We start from the raw sequence: 19877 nt of genomic DNA on the forward strand, positions 1-19877 counted from the left end.
CTAGAGACATGTCTCCCTGCCTGTGTTGCCCAGGCTGGTCTCAAACTCCCGGGCTCAAGTGATCCTCCTGCCCCATCCTCCTAAAGCACTGGGATTACAGGTATGAGCCACCACACCCAGTCCCAAGCCTCATGTTTTCTCACACACACACACACACACACACATACATGCATACACATGAAACATGTACCCTCACTTCAGTGCTATGAGGTGGGTCCTATTATCATCACTGTTCTATTTTCTTTCCCATTTCAACATGAGATTTGGAGGGGACAAAACATCCTAATCATATCAAGCCCTCACCTTAGGCCAGGTTGCCCACTCTGAGTGGCACCCCAGGGTCACTGGCCCCCACTTCTTCAGGTCAGTGATGTGGTCATCTTGAGATGAAGGCATGGGATTTCATGGAGATCACCAAGTCAGGAGAGCTGGAATTTGAAAACAGTGGGTCGGGAAGGGCTGTCATATCATCCAGGCCTCTGCAGGGTACTCATCCAGCCCTGCGTCTGGCTCAGCCTGAGCATGAGGCATTGGGTCTAGGAGCTGGCCACCAGCTAAGCAGGGCTGTCCATGGAGGTTATATAGCACAGCCCTTTAGAGATTGGTTGTGCTGAAGGGCAGGGATCTTATTCCACCTTCTGAAGCTTCTGTCCAACTAGTTATAAGGAGAATGGAGACAGCAGTGAGAGTGGAGTCCAGGGTCCTGGTTGGGGTGGCCTGTCTTCTCCTGACATGCCCTGCCACAGCCACTGGTAAGACAAACCTGCTTGGCCTGCAGAGGGACTTGGTGTGGAAGAGTCAAGATTGAGACAGGACAGGGAGCAGGAGGCAGACCGCTCAGGAAAGAGTCCCGTTTGGAGGCTGACCAGGGGTTGTGCATTCTCTCTGGGCAGGCGCTCTGCTCTTGCTATATTTGTTGTTTGTTGTTGTTGTTGTTGTTGTTGTTTGTTTGTTTGAGATGGAGTTTCACTCTTGTTGCCCAGGCTGGAGTGCAATGGCGCGATCTCGGCTCACTGCAACCTCCGCCTCCTGGATTCTAGCGATTCTCCTGCCTCAGCCTCCTGAGTAACTGGGATTACAGGCGCCTGCCACCATGGCTGGCTAATTTTTGTATTTTTAGCAGAGATGGGGTTTCACCATGTTGGCCAGGCTGGTCTCAAATGCCTGACCTCAAGTGACCCACCTGCCTTGGCCTCCCAAAGTGCTGGGATTACAGGCGTGAGCCGCTGCACCGGTCCGCTCTTGCTATCTTGAATGATGGCCAAGGGCAGCCCTGCCAGGGGCCATGATTGTCTTTATGGTTTTTTGTTTGTTTGGAGACAGAGTCGCGTTCTTTCACACGGGCTGGAGTGCAGTGGCGTGATCCCGGCTCACTGCAAGCTCTGCCTCCCGGGTTCGAGCGACTTTCCTGCCTCAGCCTCCTAAGTAGCTGGGATGACAGGCACGTGCCACCAGGCCCAGCTGATTTTTGTATTTTTAGTAGAGACTGGGTTTCACCATGTTGGCCAGGCTGGTCTGGAACTCCTGACCTCAGGTGATCCACCCACCTCATCCTCCCAATCTGCTGGGATTACAGGTGTGAGCCACTCCATCCAGCCTTTAATAGTTACAGTGTTTTTGCTGGGGTGATGAAACCATTTTTGTGACTAGAAATGTGGTAGTTGCATAACATTTGGAATACACTAATTGCCACTGAACTGTATGCTTTTTAATAGTTAATTGTATGTGAATTTCAATTTAAGAAAAAAATCAACATCAGTTCCCCCAACCCCACATCAAGGCTCAGGCACAGCCCTAGTAGGCAAGACTGGACACTGGCCCTGTGTTAGTCCATTTTGTATTGGTATAAATAAATACCTGGTGCCAGGCGAGGTGGCTCACGCCTGTAATCCCAGCACTTTGGGAGGCCAAGGTGGGTGGATCACCTGAGGTCAGGAGTTCAAGAACAGCCTGGCCAATATGGTGAAACCCTATCTCTACTAAAAATACAAAAAAAATTATCTGGGCATGGTGGTGGGCATCTATAATCCTAGCTACTGGGGAGGCTGAGGCAGGAGAATTGCTTGAACCCAAAAGGCCAAGTTTGCGATGAGCCAAGATAGTGCCATTGCACTCCAGTCTGGGCAACAATAGTGAAACAAGAAAGAAGGAAAGAAAGAAAGAAGGAAGGAAGGAAGGAAGGAAGGAAGGAAGGAAGGAAGGAAGGAAGGAAGGAGAAAAGGAAAAGGAAAGGAAAGAAAGTCTTGAGACTGGGTAATTTATAAAGAAAAGAGGTTTATTTGCCTCACAGTTCTGCAGGCTGTACAAGCATGGTGCTAGCACCTGCTCAGCTTCTGGTGAGGCCGTAGAAAGCTTACAATCGTGGCAGATGATGTCATCACATGGCAAGAGAGAGAGCAAGATAAATGCCAGGTTCTTTTTTTTTTTATTTCATTTTCTTGAGGCAGGGTCTTGCCCTGTTGACCAGGCTGGAGTACAGTGGTGCCATCACAGCTCAGTGTAGCCTCAACTCCCTAGGCTCAATCGATCCTACTGCCTCAGCCTCCCAAATAGCTGGGACTACAGGCACGCACCACTATGCCCAGATAATTTCTGTATCTTTTGTAGAGAAAGGGTTTCACCATGTGGCCTAGGCTGGTCTTGAACTCCTGGGCTCAAGTGATCCACCCACCCACCTCAGCCTCTCAAAGTGCTGGAGTTACAAACACGAGCCACTACACTTGGCCTGCTAGGCTCCTTTAAACAACCGGATCTTCGTCTGGGCGTGGTGGCTAATGCCTGTAATCCCAGCGAGGGGTGACAACGTGCTAGCTGCCCTCGCTCTCGGCGCCTCCTCGGCCACGGCGTCCACTCTGGCGGCGCTTGAGGAGCCCTTCAGCCCGCCCGGCACTGTGGGAGCCCCTCTCTGGGCTGGCGGAGGCCGGAGCCGCCTCCCTCTGCTTGCGGGGAGGTGTGGAGGGAGAGGCGCGGGCGGGAACCGGGGCTGCGCGCGGCGCTCGCGGGCCAGCGCGAGTTCCGGCGGGCGCAGGCGTGGGCTTGGCGGGCCCGGCACACGGAGCGGCTGGCTGGCGCCCTCGGCCCAGGGCAGTGAGGGGCTTAGCACCAGGGCCAGCAGCTGCAGAGGTTGTGCCGGGTCCCTAGCACTGCCTGCCCGCATGCACCGCGCTCGAATTCTCGCCGGGCCTCAGCCGCCTCCCGCTGGGGCAGGGCTGGAGACCTGCAGCCCGCCATGCCCGAACCCCACCTCGTGGTGGGCGCGCGGCCCGAGCCTCCCCAACGAGCGCTGCCCCGGTTCCGCGGCGCTGGGTCCCATCAACCGCCCAGGAGCTGAGGAGTACGGGTGCACGGTGCGGGACTGGCAGGCAGTTACGCCGGCGGCCCGGGTGCGGTATCCACTAGGTGAAGCCAGCTGGGCTCCTGAGTCTAGTGGGGACTTGGAGAACCTTTATGTCTAGCTAAGGGATTGTAAATACACCAATCAGCACTCTGTGTCTAGCTCAGGGTTTGTAAATTCACCAGTTGGTACTCCGTATCCAGCTAACCTAGTGGGGACTTGGAGAACTTTCCGTCTAGCACTCTGTCTAGCTCAAGGATTGTAAACGCACCAATCAGCACTCTGTTAAAACGGACCAATCAGCTCTCTTACACATCAGCAGGCTGTGGATGGGGGTCAGATAAGTGAATAAACGCAGGCTGCCCGAGCCAGCAGTGACAACCTGCTTGGGTCCACCTTCCACACTATGGAAGCTTTGTTCTTTCACTCTGCAATAAGTCTTGCTGTTGCTTGCTCTTTGGGTCCACACTGCCTTTAGGGGCCGTAACACTCACTGCGAAGGTCTGCAGCTTCACCCGGAAGCCAGCGGGACCACGAAGCCAGCGGGACCACGAACCCACCAGAAAGAACGAACAACTCCAGAGGTAGTGCCTTTAGGAGCTGTAACACTCACCCCGAAGGTCTGCAACTTTACTCCTGACAGCGAGACCACGAACCCACCAGAAGGAAGAAAGCCCCAGGAGAATGGAGACAGCAGTGAGAGTGGAGTCTGGGGTCCTTATCGTGGTGGCCTGTCTGCTCCTGGCATGCCCTGCCATAGCCACTGGTAAGACACACGTGCTGGGCCTGCAGAGGGACTTGGTGTGGAGAAGTCAAGAGTGAGACAGGTACAGGGAGCAGTGGGCAGACCGCTCAGGAAAGAGTCCCGTTTGGAGGCAGACCGAGGGTTGTGCATTCTCTCTGGGCAGGCGCTCTGCTCTTGCTATATTTGTTGTTGTTGTTGTTGTTGTTTGTTTGTTTGAGACAGAGTTTCACTCTTGTTGCCCAGGCTGGAGTGCAATGGCGTGATCTCGGCTCACTGCAACCTCCGCCTCCTGGATTCTAGCGATTCTCCTGCCTCAGCCTCCTGAGTAGTTGGGATTACAGGCGCCTGCAACCACGCCCAGCTAATTTTGGTATTTTTAGTGGAGATGGGGTTTCACCATGTTGGCCAGGCTGGTCTCATACTCCTGAGCTCAGGTTATCCACCCACCTCGGTCTCCCAAAGTTCTGGGATTACAGGCATGAGCCACCACGCCTGGCCTGTCTTTATGTTTCAAGGGGGCCTGAGATTTTTTTTTTTTTTTTTTTTTTTTTGAGACGGAGTCTCGGGCTGTGTCCCCCAGGCTGGAGTGCAGTGGCGCAATCTCGGCTCACTGCAAGCTCCGCCTCCAGGGTTCACACCATTCTCCTGCCTCAGCCTCCCGAGTAGCTCGGACTACAGGCGCCCGCCACCATGCCCAGCTAATTTTTTGTATTTTTAGTAGAGACGGGGTTTCACTGTGTTAGCTAGGATGGTCTCGACCTCCTGACCTCGTGATCCGCTCGCCTTGGCCTCCCAAAGTGCTGGGATTACAGGTGTGAGCCACTGGGCCCAGCCAAGATTTGTTTTAATCAAGTATGGTAAGACAAGCAGATATGCAAATGACTATCAGGAAGGAAGGAGTTTGCTCATAGTTCCCTGTGAACAGGAAGCAGGCCATGCCATACAAGGCCACAAAGGGAAGCACCAGGTGGCATCGGCCAGGAGGCAGAGGGAGCAGGGGGGAAATCTGGGCAAGCCCTTTTGCCATGGTTTCCACGGGAAGGAGTAGTCAAGGCAGGCTAAACAGGTTTATGATTGGCAGCAGGCTCTGGGAAAAGGGGCTGTCCCCAGCTTCCTGGTACCTGGCTCTGTGGTGATTACGGCTGGTTGATGGCAGCCAGGAGCTGAGAGCTGTATAAAGGAGGTGGTTGGGATGTGGCTCTGGACTGGTTTGCATTTGCTCCCTAGAGAGTTGCCTGCCAATTCCAGCTCCCCAGAGAGCTGCCTCCTGTCTCTAGGAATTATCTAGCCTGGGAGAGGCAGTCCTCCAGTCTTAGTCCGTTTGTGTTGTTGTAAAACAATACATGAAGCTGGGTAATTCACAAAGAAAAGTTTAATTAACCCACAGTTCTGCAGGCCGTACAAGAAACATGGTGGTGCCAGCTGGGCACGATGGCTCACACCTGTAATCCCAGCGCTTGGGGAGGCTGAGATGAAAGGATTGCTTGAGCCCCAGAGTTTGAGACCAGCCTGAGCAACATAATGAGACCCCGTCTCTATATTTTAAAAAATAATTCAGGGCTAGGCGTGATGGCTGATGCCTGTAATCCCAGCACTTTGGGAGGCCCAGGTGGATGGATTACTTGAGGTCAGGGGTTCAAGACCAGCCTGGCCAACATGGTGAAACCCTGTCTCTACTAAAAATACAAAAATTAGCCAGGCGTTGTGGTGCGCACCTGTAATCCCAGCTACTTGGGAGGCTGAGGTCCTAGAATTGCTTGAACCTAGGAGTCAGAGGTTGCAGTGAGCCAAGATGGTGCCACTACACTCCAGCTTGGTCAACAGAGCTAGACGCTGTCTCAAAAACAAAAATAAAAACAAACAAATGGGCCAGGCGCGGTGGCTCAAGCCTGTAATCCCAGCACTTTGGGAGGCCGAGACGGGCGGATCACGAGGTCAGGAGATCGAGACCATCCTGGCTAACACAGTGAAACCCCGTCTCTACTAAAAACAAATACAAAAAACTAGCCGGGCGAGGTGGCGGGCGCCTGTAGTCCCAGCTACTCAGGAGGCTGAGGCAGGAGAATGGCGTAAACCCGGGAGGCGGAGCTTGCAGTGAGCTGAGATCTGGCCACTGCACTCCAGCCTGGGCGGCAGAGCGAGACTCCGTCTCAAAAACAAACAAACAAACAAACAAACAAACAAACAAACAAATGGGCAAGTGGCTGGCCCCAAGGCTCAAGGCCCCAGTGGCAGGCCCAGTCTGGCCTGGAGTGGAGTGGTAGTGACTCTCAGGCAGGCAGGGAGGAGGAAGTTGGGAGTCAACCTAAGACCAGGCTCACCAGCTTGCTGGGAAGGTTACCAAGGTGCTGTGTGGTAAGTACTGAGAACAGCCCGAGTGTTTGTCTTTCACTCCTTCCCCTCATGGGGGCTGCAAACTCACCCCATGGCCTCTCTGTCCTACCCTCAGGGCCCGAAGTTGCTCAGTCTGAAGTACATACCACCCTGGGTCGTGTGTGAGGCTGGCAGGTGGGCGTGAAGGGCACAGACCACCTTGTGAATGTCTTCCTGGGCATTCCATTTGCCCAGCCACCACTGGGGCCTGACTAGTTCTCAGCCCTATGCCCAGCATAGCCCTGGGAGGGTGTGCGGGACGCCAGCAGTGCGCCCCCTATGTGAGTAGTGCTAGTGGAGGCGGGCAAACCGGCAGGTTACTGGGGGAATCCTACTGCTGGGGCTTGTGGGATTGAACAACTCGACCTCAGGCCCACCCTTGGCCACAGGTGCCTACAAGACGTGGAGAGCATGAACAACAGCAGATTTGTCCTCAGCGGAAAACAGCAGATCTTCTCTCTTTCAGAGGACTGCCTGGTCCTCAACATCTATAGCCCAGCTGAGGCCACCGCAGGGGCCAGTAGGCTGGTAGGCACCCCAGAGGGCCCTGTCCACCCGATCCAGCTCCACTACTCCCACCTTTCCCCTCCCCGTCCCTGTTTCCAAAGCACCCTAGAGGTCCTGAGACTGCCCTGGGCTGGCAGGTGGGCAGCTGAGGTCTCAGGAGCTTGGGGGTCACTGCCCCATGGCCACCTCTGCAGGTCATGGTATGGGTCCATGGAGGCTCTCTGATAACTGGCGCTGCCACCTCCTATGATGAATCAGCCGTGGCTGCCTATGGGGATGTGGTCGTGGTTACAGTCCAGTACCGCCTTGGGGTCCTTGGCTTCTTCAGGTGAGATGACCGGCCTGGCCAGAGCACTGCCTGCACCAGGGAGAGGCCAGCTCACCAGAGCAGCTGGGGATCTAGGCTGGGGGCTGGAGCCTAAATGGAGGGCTGCTTACCCATGCTGTCTGGGGCAGAGAAGGGCACCCCCCAAACCTCCACCCTGGGAGAGCAGTCCAGCCAAAGCCAGAATTATACAGTGAACTTGGTCCCTGTAGAGGGCATTGATTCCTGGTCTGAAGCCCAGGTTCCAGCAGGATATAGGACAAAGAGCAACAGGCCCTGGAGATGCCAACCATGCCTCCCAGTCAGGCCAGACCTGGGGAGCAGAGAAGGGTCTGGCACCCTGGTGGCTAATTCAAAGCAAACCTGCAGAGGCTGGCGAGGAGCCAGGCTGAACTAACCATTGCCCCACACTGCCCCCAGCACTGGAGATGAGCATGCACCTGGCAACCAGGGCTTCCTAGATGTGGTAGCTGCTCTGCGCTGGGTGCAAGGAAACATCACTGCTTTCGGGGGTGACCTCAACTGTCACCGTGTTTGGTGGATCTGCTGGTGGAAGCATTGTCTCTGGCCTGGTAAGTCACCATAGAAGACTGGCAGTGGTGGCCAGGAGGGCTCCGGTGGTCTCAGAACTCCCAGCCCCTCTGCCCTCATCTGACAGCCACCTGCTCTGTCCACTGCACCCAGGTCCTGTCCCCAATGGCTGCAGGGCTGTTCCACAGAGCCATCACACAGAGTGGGGTCATCACCAGCCAAGGGATCATCGAGTCTCACCCCTGGCCCGTAGCTCAGGTCTGCATTTCCTTCCCTCTCTTACTCTATGTGTGCCTCCCATACCCCACTCTGTGCTGGCCCTGGGGTGTCAGAGTAGCGGGGGTTGCTGGCAGGGAACTTCCTGTTAGCAAAGAGGAGCCCACTAGGATGAAGGAGGAACAGAGGAAACAACTGCTGCATTCCAGCATATGGGCAGTCAGGGAGGGCTTCCTGGAGGATGCCACCCTGAAGCACATCATCGTTGGCCCTTTCTCCAGCGTGGGGTCTTGAGGAGCACCCTTCTCTGCCCCAGGCAGCATGGTGGAGGGGGTCTCCATTCCCAGCCACCTGCTGCCTGAGAGCTCTCCATTCAGGCTACAGATCCCCACCCTACATCCTCATTGTAAGGCCTTGTGAAGAGAATCCAGGGGAAGCCACAGTGGAAACTACATCTGCAAAGGCTGCAGGTGTGGGAGAGAGTGACAGGTCCTGCTGCAGCAAGCTCTCAGGTTAGCGGACAGGGCAGGAAGTGAAGGCACTGGAGAAGTGGGGGCCATGCCTAGGAATCTGGACTTTATCCAGAGGGCAGGAAGAAGTTGGGCAAAGACAAGGTTGAGCTACTTGGAGTAGAAGGTGGGTTGGAGGGAGCTGTCCTGAAGATCAAGAGGCCAGTGAAATGACCAGGGCAGAGTCCAGGAGAAAGAGGACAGGATGGAATAGGGATAGAGCCATCAGGGGGAGAGGGGGCAAATGTGAGCAGGATTTGGAAGGCTGGGTCGGTTCCCTCACCTGGCCCCAGATGGCAGCCAAGGCAGAGTGGGCTGGGCATCATAACCACTGGGTACAAGATGATTCTGGAACCTCTGCGTGGGCATGTTGACTCTTGCATGGAGAACAACAGCATCCACCTCTCAACCTCCCCAACCCATCCTCTCCCCATGGCCAGGAGAGATTTTCTCAACCACAGACTTGAGGTCATTCCCTGTCTCTCCTGTGTCCAAAGAAAAACACAGCTCAAGGCTGAGGCAGGCGGATCACAAGGTCAGGAGATTTAGGCCATCCTGGTTAACATGGTGAAACCCTGTTTCTACTAAAAGTACAAAAAATTAGCCTGGCGTGACAGCAGGTGCCTGTAGTCCCAGCTACTCGGGAGGCTGAGGAGAATGGTGTGAACCCTGTAGGCGGAGCTTGCAGTGAGCCGAGATCACGCCACTGCACTCCAGCCTGGGTGACACAGCAAGATTCCGTCCCGGAAAAAAAAAAAAAAAAAAAAAGAAAGAAAGAAAGAAAAACACAGCTCAGCCATTATCTCCTTACACAAATATTAGCAATCCTGCTAACGTCCACATGCCCTGGTTTGGTTTTTTTGGCCTGTGAGCTGTCCTGAAGCTATCCCTCCAGCCTCACTTCCCACCCATTCCCTGGCCCTGCTCCAGCCTCAGCTTACTTCACCCTTCCCCGTCAGACTCTGGCCCATGCTGCAACACCTTCCTCTCTAAACCCTGTCTCATTTCCTTTTTACTCCACAGACTCTACGGGCCTGTGGCTCTGGGCACATAGGTATTAACAGATAATGACACTATAAGCCATGTGCGGTGGCTCACACCTGTAATCCCAGCCCTTTGGGAGGCTGAGGCGGGCTGATCACCTGATGTCAGGAGTTCAAGACCAGACTGACCAACATGACAATATCCTGTCTACTAAAAATACAAAAAATTAGCCAGGTGTGGTGGCAGGCACCTGTAATCCCAGCTCCTCAGGAGGCTGAGGCAGGAGACTCACTTGAATCCAGGAGGCAGAGGTTGCAGTGAACCGAGATCATGCCACAGCAATCCAGCCTGTGAGGACAGAGCAAGACTCTGTCTCAAAAAAAAAAAAAAAAGATAATGACACTGTTCTTAGAGGGCAATGAGGACTCAGCGCCCCCATTCCCCCAGATAATAACATTATGGTGTAGTAGGGGACACACAGGGGCCCTTGGGCCCATCCAAGCTGATGGGCAGGGCAGGCTTCTCAGGAGTGGTGACACCATTGATGGCACTGTCTTCCCCCAAAGCCCCAAGGAACACCTGAAGGAGTAGACCTTCCATTCCGTGCCCTTCCTCATGGATGTCAACAATCATGAGTTCAGCTGGCTCATCCCCATGGTGAGTGTCCTCCCACCCATGTGCCCTTCAAGGCCCTGCCCCAGCCAGTACCTCCCACCCCAGCATCAACACTACAGCCTTGTGAGCTGAGCACTCCTGTTACTCCCATTTGATAGGTGAGAAAGCAGAGGCCCAGAAAGGTTTGAGGGACTTGCCCAAGGTCACCCAGCTGTGTTTTGTTGTTGTTGCTGTTTTGTTTTGTTTTTGTTTTTGTTTTTGTTTTTTTGAGACAGAGTCTTGCTCTGTCACCCAGGCTACAGTGCAGTGGTGCGATCTCAGCTCACTGCAACCTCCAACTCCTGGGTTCAAGAGATTCTCCTGCCTCAGCCTCCCAAGCAGCTGGGATTACAGGCACATGCCACCACACCTGGCTAATTTTTGTATTTTTATAGAGACGAAGTTTCACCACATTGGCCAGGCTGGTCTCGAATACCTGACCTCAGGTAATCCGCCTGCCCAGGCCTCCTGAAGTGCTGGGATTACAGGCGTGAGCCACTTCAATAAAGCAAATGTTTTCTTTTGGGGAAACCAGGCTTTTGCACAAACTGGCCTTCTAGGCAGTGCTGATCTGGGCAGCATATTCCTGCCTTGGTATCTGGTTTATTCATCAGGCTCTATGAGACTGGTTAGTGTGACTCTGTGCCAGAGCGATTGACAAGACTCTCAGGTTTTAGATATCAAGCCACCAGGGACCTCATGAGCCAAGTGCCTTCCAGTCCTTTCCAGGTGCATAGAACTTCCCACAAGAGTGTCAGCACTGTGCTTTCATCCTAAGCATCTTGTTTATGTCATTCTTATTCTTCTACCCATCTTCACAGCAATCATTTTTTTCACTTTTCTTCTTCTTTTTTTTTTTTTCCATCTTGGCCCATTGCATACCCTAAGACAAAGCAATCCGTTTTTTTTGTTTGTTTGTGTGTTTGTTTTTTGAGACAGGGTCTTGATCCATCATCCACGCTGCAGTGCAGCAGCGCCATCATGACTCACTGCTGCCTCAACCTTTCAGGCCCAAGCAATCCTCCCAGCTTCCTGAGTAGTTGGGACCTCAGGTCTATGCCACCATACTCTGCTAATTTTTTTTTTTTGCCTGTATAGGTGGGTCTCCCTCTGTTGCCCAAGCTGGTCTAGAGCACCTGGCCTCAAGCAATCCTGCCTCGACCTCCCAAAGTGCTGGGATTACAGGCATGAGCCACTGCACCCAGCCAACAACCTCTTTTAATGACTGCAAACCTTCCACAAATGGAGGGTCTCATTACATTGTTCCTTCATCTTGGCATTTAGGCAACTTCTAGTTTTTTTTGTTTGTTTGTTTTGTTTTTGAGACGGAGTTTTGCTCTTGTTGCCCAGGCTGGAGTGCAATGCCGCGATCTTGGCTCACCGCACTGCAACCTCTGCCTTCTGGGTTCAAGCGATTCTCCTGCCTCGGCCTCCTGAGTAGCTGGGATTACAGGCATCTGCTACCATGCCTGACTGATTTTTGTATTTTTTTGGTAGAGACGAGGTTTCTCCATTTTGGTCAGTCTGGTCTCGAACTCGTGAACTCAGGTGATCCACCCGTCTTGGCCTCCCAAAGTACTGGGATTACAGGCATGAGGCTGTGCCTGGCCCTGGCAACTTATAGTTTTTACCACTGAGGCTAATAGCGCAGTGAATATCTTCATGTCCATAGCTTTTGTCCTCTGACTTAGCCCTTTGGAATCAATCCCCTCACATTGGTCCCTTGGTATGTGAGAGAGAGGCTCATGCAATCTTGACACTCAAAGACAAAGCTTGAGCTGGGTGTGGTAGCTCATGCCTTTAATCCCAGTACTTTGGGAGGCTGAGGTGGGTGGGTCACTTGAAATCAGGAGTTCGAGACCAGCCCAGCCAACATGGTGAAGCCCCATCTGTACTAAAAATACAAAAATTAGCTGGGCGTGGTGGTGCATGCCTGTAATCCCAGCTATGCAGGAGGCTGAGGCATGAGAATCACTTGAACCCAGGAGGCAGAGGCTACAGTGAGCCGAAATTGTGCCACTGTACTCCAACCTGGGTGACAGAGTGAGACACTGTCTCACAAAAGACAAAGCTTGTAAAAGTTTTTAGGTCAGTGCCCTAGACTCTGGTCAATAAGTTGACCCCACACCGTCAACTTATAGTTGTATGTGTGAAACCAAGGGAACCCCAACCTGGCTGGCCCCCAGGACCTGGGGAGATCTGCCTGGCGTAGAAGGCTGTGTCCAGGACTTGCTGCTAAGAATGATTCTTAGAAGTTGCAAGACTCAGGCTGGGCGCGGTGGCTCATGCCTTTAATCCTGGCACTTTGAGAGGCCAAGGCAGGCAGATCACTCGAGGCCAGGAGTTTGAGACCAGCCTGGCCAACATGGCTAAACCCCACCTCTATTAAAAATACAAAAATTAGCCTGGCATGGTGGCGTACGTCTGCAGTCCCAGCTACTCAGGAGGCTGAGGCAGGAGAAGAGCTTGAACCCGGGAGGCGGAGGTTGCGGTGAGCCGAGACTGCACCATTGCACTCCAGCCTGAGCAACAGGAGTCTCTGTCTCAAAAAAACAAAAAACGTTGAAGAAATTCTTTCATTCTCTACAGTACTGCCATTAACCACTTGCCTGTTGTATTTGGGGCTGCTCTCTCCACCCATGCTCACCACCTCCCACCAATTTGAGGTTTATCTTTTTGGGTCTGTGAACTTTTAGGCCCCATTTTGGCCAAGTGCTCCATAATGAGTTTCTGGCCTCAGGGCTGTGAACACTCTCTTGCCCCAGGGCTGGGAGTCGGGGTGAGCCAGTGGTCAGGCTCCACTGAGAGGGCCTTGGTGTCCACACAGGGCTGGGGTCTCTTGGATACAATGGAGCAGATGAGCCGGGAGGACATGCTGGCCATCTCGACACCCTTCTTGACCAGTCTGGTGAGACAAGGCAGGAGGGAGGAGGCTAATGGATATCTTATCCAACAGCACAGTCTCTGCCCCTACCTTCTGACACCCAGAGCTACCTACCTACCACCAAGCTCCTTTGTCTAACTGATCAATTTTAGTTCCACTCCAGAATCTCCTTAGACATGAGCCAGTGTGGCTCTCAAAGGAAAACCATCATCACCAAGATGAAACTGCCCATTAATGAGCACATACTATGTGCCAGGGACTGTGGTGTCCTGAGGGCTGGGAGAGGGATTCATCTCCTTCAATCCTCACTGCAGCTATTTTTTTTTTTTTTTTTTTTTTGAGACAGAGTTTCACTCTATCGCTGAGGCTGGAGTGTAGTGGCCCAATCTCAGCTCACTGCAACCTCCACTTCCCGCATTCAAGCGATTTTTATGTCTCAGCCTCCTGAGTAGCTGGGATTACAGGCATCTGCCACCACGCCTGGCTAATTTTTGTATTTTAGTAGGGATGGGGTTTCACCATGTTGGCCAGGCTGGTCTCAAACTCCTGACCTCAGATCCACCCACCTCGGCCTCCCAAAGTGCTGGGATTATGGGCGTGAGCACCACGCCCAGCACTGCAACTCTTTACAGAGGAATTTTCACTAGCCCCATTTTACACATGAGGAAACTGAGGCTTGAGGTGTCATGGTGGGGAAGGGGCAGAGGCAGAGTTTAAGCCAGTTCTGTCTAACACCAGAGCCTCAGCTGTCAGATGTGGTGCTAGATAGACCTGGGACCAAATCCCAGCCCTGGGCACTTGCCCAGTTATCCTACCCATTCTAAGCCCATCTCTTCATCTATAAATGGGGATGATACTGCACTTTTGCCTGGGCTATTGTAAGGAGACTAGACGTTGCATTTGAAGAGTCTACCTGGGATCTCAATACCAGGGGCTGTTCAATCTTTGTATATTTCCCTTCTTTGGAAGCCCCAGAACCTTCCTATTCACACAATCTCATCACCGCCCTCTGGAGCTGAGGGGAGCTTTGGGCCTTGGATGCTCAGGTCGGCCCCTCTGGGGGACAGCACAGGAAGCCTTGGTCCTTACTCATTCCTCCCACCCAGGGACCCCAATAGCAACAATCTGCCTCCTTGGCCCCGATTCAACCAGGCGGAACAATATCTGGAGATCAACCCGGTGCCACAGGCCAGACAGAAGTTCAGGGAGGCCCGGATGCAGTTCTGGTCAGAGACGCTCCCTAGCAAGATACAACAGTGGTACCAGAAGCAGAAGAACAGGAAGGCCCAGGAGGACCTCTGAAGCCGGGCCTGAACCTTCTTGGCTGGGGCAAACCCAAGTGGTGGCAGAGTCCCAGCAGGGCAGCCCGCCTCTCCCCCTGCTGAGGCTTTAACCTCAACCAGCCCTACCTGGGGTTACATTCCTTAAAGTGTCAGCCCCTCTGTGACTGGCATTATGCTCTTTTGAAATGTCACGAGGCTGCCTCCCACCTCTGGGCCATTGTACAAACTGAAGCTTATTCTGATTAGGTAAAATGTATGTGGTAAGCCCTAAAACAAACACTTAAAACAATGATGACAAAAACAAAATTAAAAATGCACAGTGAAATAAATCATTAAAGAGATTAGGCTAGGCACGGTGGCTCACGCCCATAATCCCAGCACTTTGGGAGGCTGAGGCAGGCAGATCACTTTAGGGCAGGAGTTTAAGACCAGCCTGGCCAACGTGGTGAAACCCCATCTCTACTAAAAATACAAAAATTAGCTGTATGTGGTGGTGGGTGCCTGTCATCCCAGCTACTCAGGAGGCTGAGGCAGGAGAATTGCTTGAACCCGGGAGGCAGAGGTTGCAGTGAGCTGAGATGGCACCACTGCGCTCCAGCCTGGGCAACAGAGCGAAACTCCATCACAAAAAAAAAAAAAAAAAAAAAAAAAAAAGAAAAGAAAGTTAAATACTTTGGCCGGATGCAGTGGCGCACGCCTGTAATCTCAAAATCTTGGGAGGCTGTGGTGGGTGGATAACCTGAGGTCAGGAGTTTGAGATCAGCCTGGCCAACATGGCAAAAGCCTGTCTCTACTGAAAATACAAAATTAGCAGGATGTGGTGGCAGAGGCCTGTAGTCCCAGCTACTCGGGAGGCTGAGGCAGGAGAATCGCTTTAACCTGGGAGATGGAAGTTGCAGTGAGCCAAGATCGCACCACTGCATGCCCCAGCCTGGGTAACAGAGCGAGACATTGTCTCAAAAAAAAAAAAAAAAAAAAAAAAAAAGGCCGGGCACGGTGGCTCAAGCCTGTAATCCCAGCACTTTGGGAGGCCAAGACGGGCGGATCACAAGGTCAGGAGATCGAGACCATCCTGGCTAGCGTGGTGAAACACTGTCTCTACTAAAAATACAAAAAATTAGCTGGGTATGGTGGCGGGTGCCTGTGGTCCCAGCTGTTTGGGAGGTTGAGGCAGGAGAATAGCATGAACCTGGGAGGCGGAGCTTGCAGTGTGCTGAGACTGTGCCACTGTACTCCAACCTGGGCAACAGACCAAGACTCCATCTCAAAAAGGAGAGGAGGGGAGAGGAGGGGAGGGGAGGGGAGGGGAGGAAGGGAGTTAAATGAGAGAAAAAATTCTGAGAGAAGCACAAGAAAAAGTCGACAGACACACAATGGTTATGATCAGTTGTTGTGAAAAGCAACCGCTGCTTCCCATGACAGATGGGCCAGGGTCCCATTTGTGGCTGAGTGGCTGCGCAGGGATGACCCTTTTCCCTTCTCTTCCCAGGTGTCTTGGTCCCATTTGTGGCTGAGTGGCTGAGCCAGGATCCCATTTGTGGCTGGGTGGCTGAGCAGAGGTGACCCTTTTCCCTTCTCTTCCCAGGTGTCTTGGTCCCATTTGTGGCTGAGTGGCTGAGCCAGGATCCCATTTGTGGCTGGGTGGCTGAGCAGAGGTGACCCTTTTCCTTTCTCTTCCCAGGTGCCTTGCACACCAAGAAGCCTCAAGTGGTCACCAAATATAGAACCCTGCAAGGAAAACAGATGCACCTGGGGAAGACACCCATCCAAGTCTTTTTAGGAGTCCCCTTCTCCAGACCTCTTCTAGGTGTCCGCAGGTTTGTGCCTCCAGAACCCCCGGAGCCCTGGAAAGGAATCAGAGATGGTACCACCCACCCACCTGGGTAAGAGTCAGAGGCCTGTCCACTGGGAGGGGTAGTGGGCCTGTGCCTGTGTCTGGGTGGGGCTTTGCACAACTCACTGAGAAGAACTCACTGTGTGACCACAGGCAGGCCTAGGGCCCATTCTGGGCCTCAGTTTTCAGACCCATGTCATGAGCTAACTGGTTCCGATGGTGTTTAAGTCACTGACAGTGCTGTTGTTGTTTTCTTTTCTTTCTTTCTTTTTTTTTTTTTTAGACGGAGTCTCGCTCTGTCGCCAGGCTGCAGAGCTGTGGTATGATCTCGGCTCACTGCACCCTCTGCCTCCTGAGTTCAAGCGATTCTTCTGCCTCAGCCTCCTGAGTACCTGGGACTACAGGTGCATGCTACCACGCCCAGCTAATTTTTGTATTTTTAGTAGAGATAGGGTTTCATTATGTTGGCCAGGATGGTCTCGATCTCTTGACCTCGTGATCTACCTGCTTCAGGCTTCCAAAGTGCTGAGATTACAGGCATAAGCCACCACGCCCAGCCTTGTTGTTGGTTTCTTAGAGGAGAGCTCCAGGCAAGGGGGAGGCTGTCACTGACCGTGCCCCAGCACCTGCTGCGGAGCTGCGTTTTCCTGAATGTGCCTGAGGGGCAGTGTTCACTTTCACATCACCCTCCTGACCCAGTCTGGAGCTCTTCCCTCTCTCTGGGGACTGAGGCCTGAGTCACAGAAGCATAATTGGAACAATGACTGCCCTTTGAAGCACAGGGCTTGGCAGTTTACCCAGAACAAGTGTATTTATTATTTATTCAGACTATTGAGTAATCCACTGTCCAGAGCATTCTATGGCAATCATTAATGCTCAGCATCAGTTGGTTAAAGCACAGGGTTTAGAAAAATGTCTGAGAACCTGGGTATCAGCTGATATAAAAAGATACAAATACCACCCCTAGGTGTCTAGCTGTTAAAAACAGGTTGTTGGCTGGGCATAGTGGCTCACACTTTTAATCCCAGAACTTTGGTAGACCAAGGCAAGAGGACTGCTTGAACCCAGGAGTTCAAGACCAGCCTGGGCAGCATGGCAAGACCCCATATCTACAAAAAAATTTTTAAAAAATAACTGGGGGTGGTGGTGAACACCTGTGGTCCCAGTTACTCTAAAGACTGAGGTGGGAGGATCACTTGATCAAAGCCCAAGAGGTCAAGGTCGTAGTAAGCCATGAGTCGCCACTGACTGCACTCCAGCCTGGGCAACAGAGTGAGACCCTGTCTCCAAAAAAAAAAGAAACAGTTTGTCCACTGTTAGAACACGACCAGCAGTTACTAAAATACCAGGGTGTTCATTGTCATAACATTGGCTGTCACTGGTAAGATCCCAGTTATCCTGAACATTCTGTGACTTATTTAGAATCCCAAAGATCAGGGATCAGGTGACAGAACATGAGATGGCCACTGTTAGAACCTTGGAGATCAGGGATTTAGAGGTTAGGACGTTCACTATTATATAGAAGTCTGAGTGTCAGTTGTTAGAAACTATGAGCTGTCAGAACAATGCCTGTTTGGAAACGGAGTGTCAAGTGTAAGAATTTGTGGATTGCTCAGAATAGCCCATGGGTGGTGGTTGCAGTGGGCAGCAGGAGAGAAGGATGTTGCAGAGATAGTAGTTTCTGCCTGAGTAGTTACCGGGGAGGTGGAAGGAAGGTATCAGACTCCAATTTATTTAGAAAGTAAAATTGACAGGATTTGCTGGAGAATTGGATATCAGCCACAAGGGAAGAAGAGGAATCACTGATAATGACTAGTTTTTGGCCACAGCAGACAAGGAAATAGGGGTACCATTTATCAAAATGAGGAAGACTGGAGCAAGAGCAAGTTTGGGCAAAATAGGAATCCATTTTGAGCCAGGAGCAGTGGCTCAGGCCTGTAATCCCAGCACTTTGGGAGGCTGAGGCAGGAAAATCACTTGAACTCAGGAGTTCCAGATCAGCTTGAGCAACCTAGTGAGACCCTGTCTCTACAAAAGATTTAAAAAATTAGCTGGGTGCTGTGCCGTGGTCCTAGCTACTTGGGAGGCTGAGGTAGGAGGATCGCTTGGGCTTGGGAGGTTGAGGCTGCAGTGAGTTGTGATCATGCCACTCACTCTTAGCCTGAGAGACAGAGTGAGACCCTATCTAAAACACACACACACACACACACACACACACACACACACACACACACACACACACAGTTCCTTTTGGGGCCTGTTAAATTTGATGTGCTGACAGATGTTCCATGTGGAGGGCGGGTAGGTGGCTGGAGAGGGGAGACAGAAGGCAAACTGATCATCAGCATATCAGTGGTGTGAAGCCCCTGGGCCTGGATGATGGGAGAAAGGATGGTCAGAAAAAAACAACTGAGGGTCGAGGACTGGGCACTCTAATGCTTAGGCTTGGAGAGGAGGAGGAACCACTAACAAGATGGTAGGAAAATCAGGAGCACGGGGTGCTACAGAAGCCCAGAGAAGGAAAGCTGTTTGAGAAAGAGAATCTGACCAGGCATGGTGGCTCTTGCCTGTAATCCCAACACCTTGGGAGGCTGAAGTGGGAGGATCCCTTGAGGTTAGGAGTTCTAGACCAACCTGAGCAACATAGTGAGACCCTGTCTCTACAAAAAATTTAAAAATTATCCAGTGTGATAGTGCGTGCTTGTAGTCCTAGCTACTTACTTGGGAGGCTAAGGATCACTTGAGCCCAGGAGGTCAAGGCTGCATTGAACTATGATCATGTCACTGCATTCACCTGGGTGACCCTGTCTCTAAAAAAAGAGAGGAGGCTGGGCACAGTGGCTCACGCCTGTAATCCCAGCACTTTGGGAGGACAAGGCGGGTGGATCACGAGGTCAGGAGTTTGAGACCAGCCTGACCAACATGGCAAAACTCTGTCTCTTCCAAAAATACAAAAATTAGCTAGGTGTTGTGGCATGTGCCTGTAATCCCAGCTACTCAGAAGGCTGAGGCAGTGAGCTGATATCTCCCACCTGAACCCAGGAGGTGGAGGTTGCAGTGAGCCAAGATCGTGCCACTGCACTCCAGCCTGGCCGACAGAGCGAGACTCTGTCTCAAACAAAAAAAAAGAGAGAAGGAGACAGAACAAAGGGGAATATAATGTGGTCAACCACGTTGAGGGTTGTCAGTGCAAATAAGACAATGACAGAGATTTAGCTAGATGGATGTCACTGGTGACCACGGCAGGATGGCTCTGGTGGTGGGATGGGCACAGAAGTCTTGGCTGTTCATAGTCCCAGTTCCTGGCTATCAGAGCCCTGGCTTTCCTAGTGAGAAGGTAGATGTGGTTTACTAGACAGCATTCTAATACCACATTAGCTGCTGCCAAGAAGTCAAACAAAGAAGACACAAAACAATCTGTAGAGATACAGATGCTGATACCGTGGAGAAACTGGGTCTCTCCTGGAGTGGAGGGGAAGGTAGCCTGTTAAAAAGTTTGGCCTGAGGGAAAGAGAGATGGGATAGTTGCTGGGAATGTGGGTGGGGGTGGACAGGTTTGGCTTGAGTGTTGGAATGCTGTAGGGAAGGACTGGTGAAAGGGAGCAGTGATGCTCTGGGAACAGGCTAGGCTAGGACAACAGCAGAAGGGAGCAGAGGAACAGGCGAGGCAAACAGGGTGTCTTGCACCCCAAATGGTC

At 52.3% G+C, this 19877-nt stretch overlaps 1 protein-coding gene across 1 annotated transcript; it reads left to right on the forward strand.

The window, feature by feature from the left end:
* Window positions 1-670: 670 nt before the first annotated feature.
* Window positions 671-14364, forward strand: CES3 (carboxylesterase 3). Its single transcript, XM_010355200.2, is given in 11 exon segments — window positions 671-752; window positions 6529-6733; window positions 6842-6980; window positions 7154-7287; window positions 7705-7809; window positions 7811-7856; window positions 7969-8073; window positions 8348-8543; window positions 10027-10181; window positions 13006-13086; window positions 14032-14364. Coding segments are annotated over 11 exon segments (1581 nt in total).
* The last annotated feature ends 5513 nt before the right edge of the window (window positions 14365-19877 follow it).

Source organism: Rhinopithecus roxellana, chromosome 20 (assembly GCF_007565055.1).
Source record: "Rhinopithecus roxellana isolate Shanxi Qingling chromosome 20, ASM756505v1, whole genome shotgun sequence".
NCBI classification, from domain to species: domain Eukaryota; kingdom Metazoa; phylum Chordata; class Mammalia; order Primates; family Cercopithecidae; genus Rhinopithecus; species Rhinopithecus roxellana.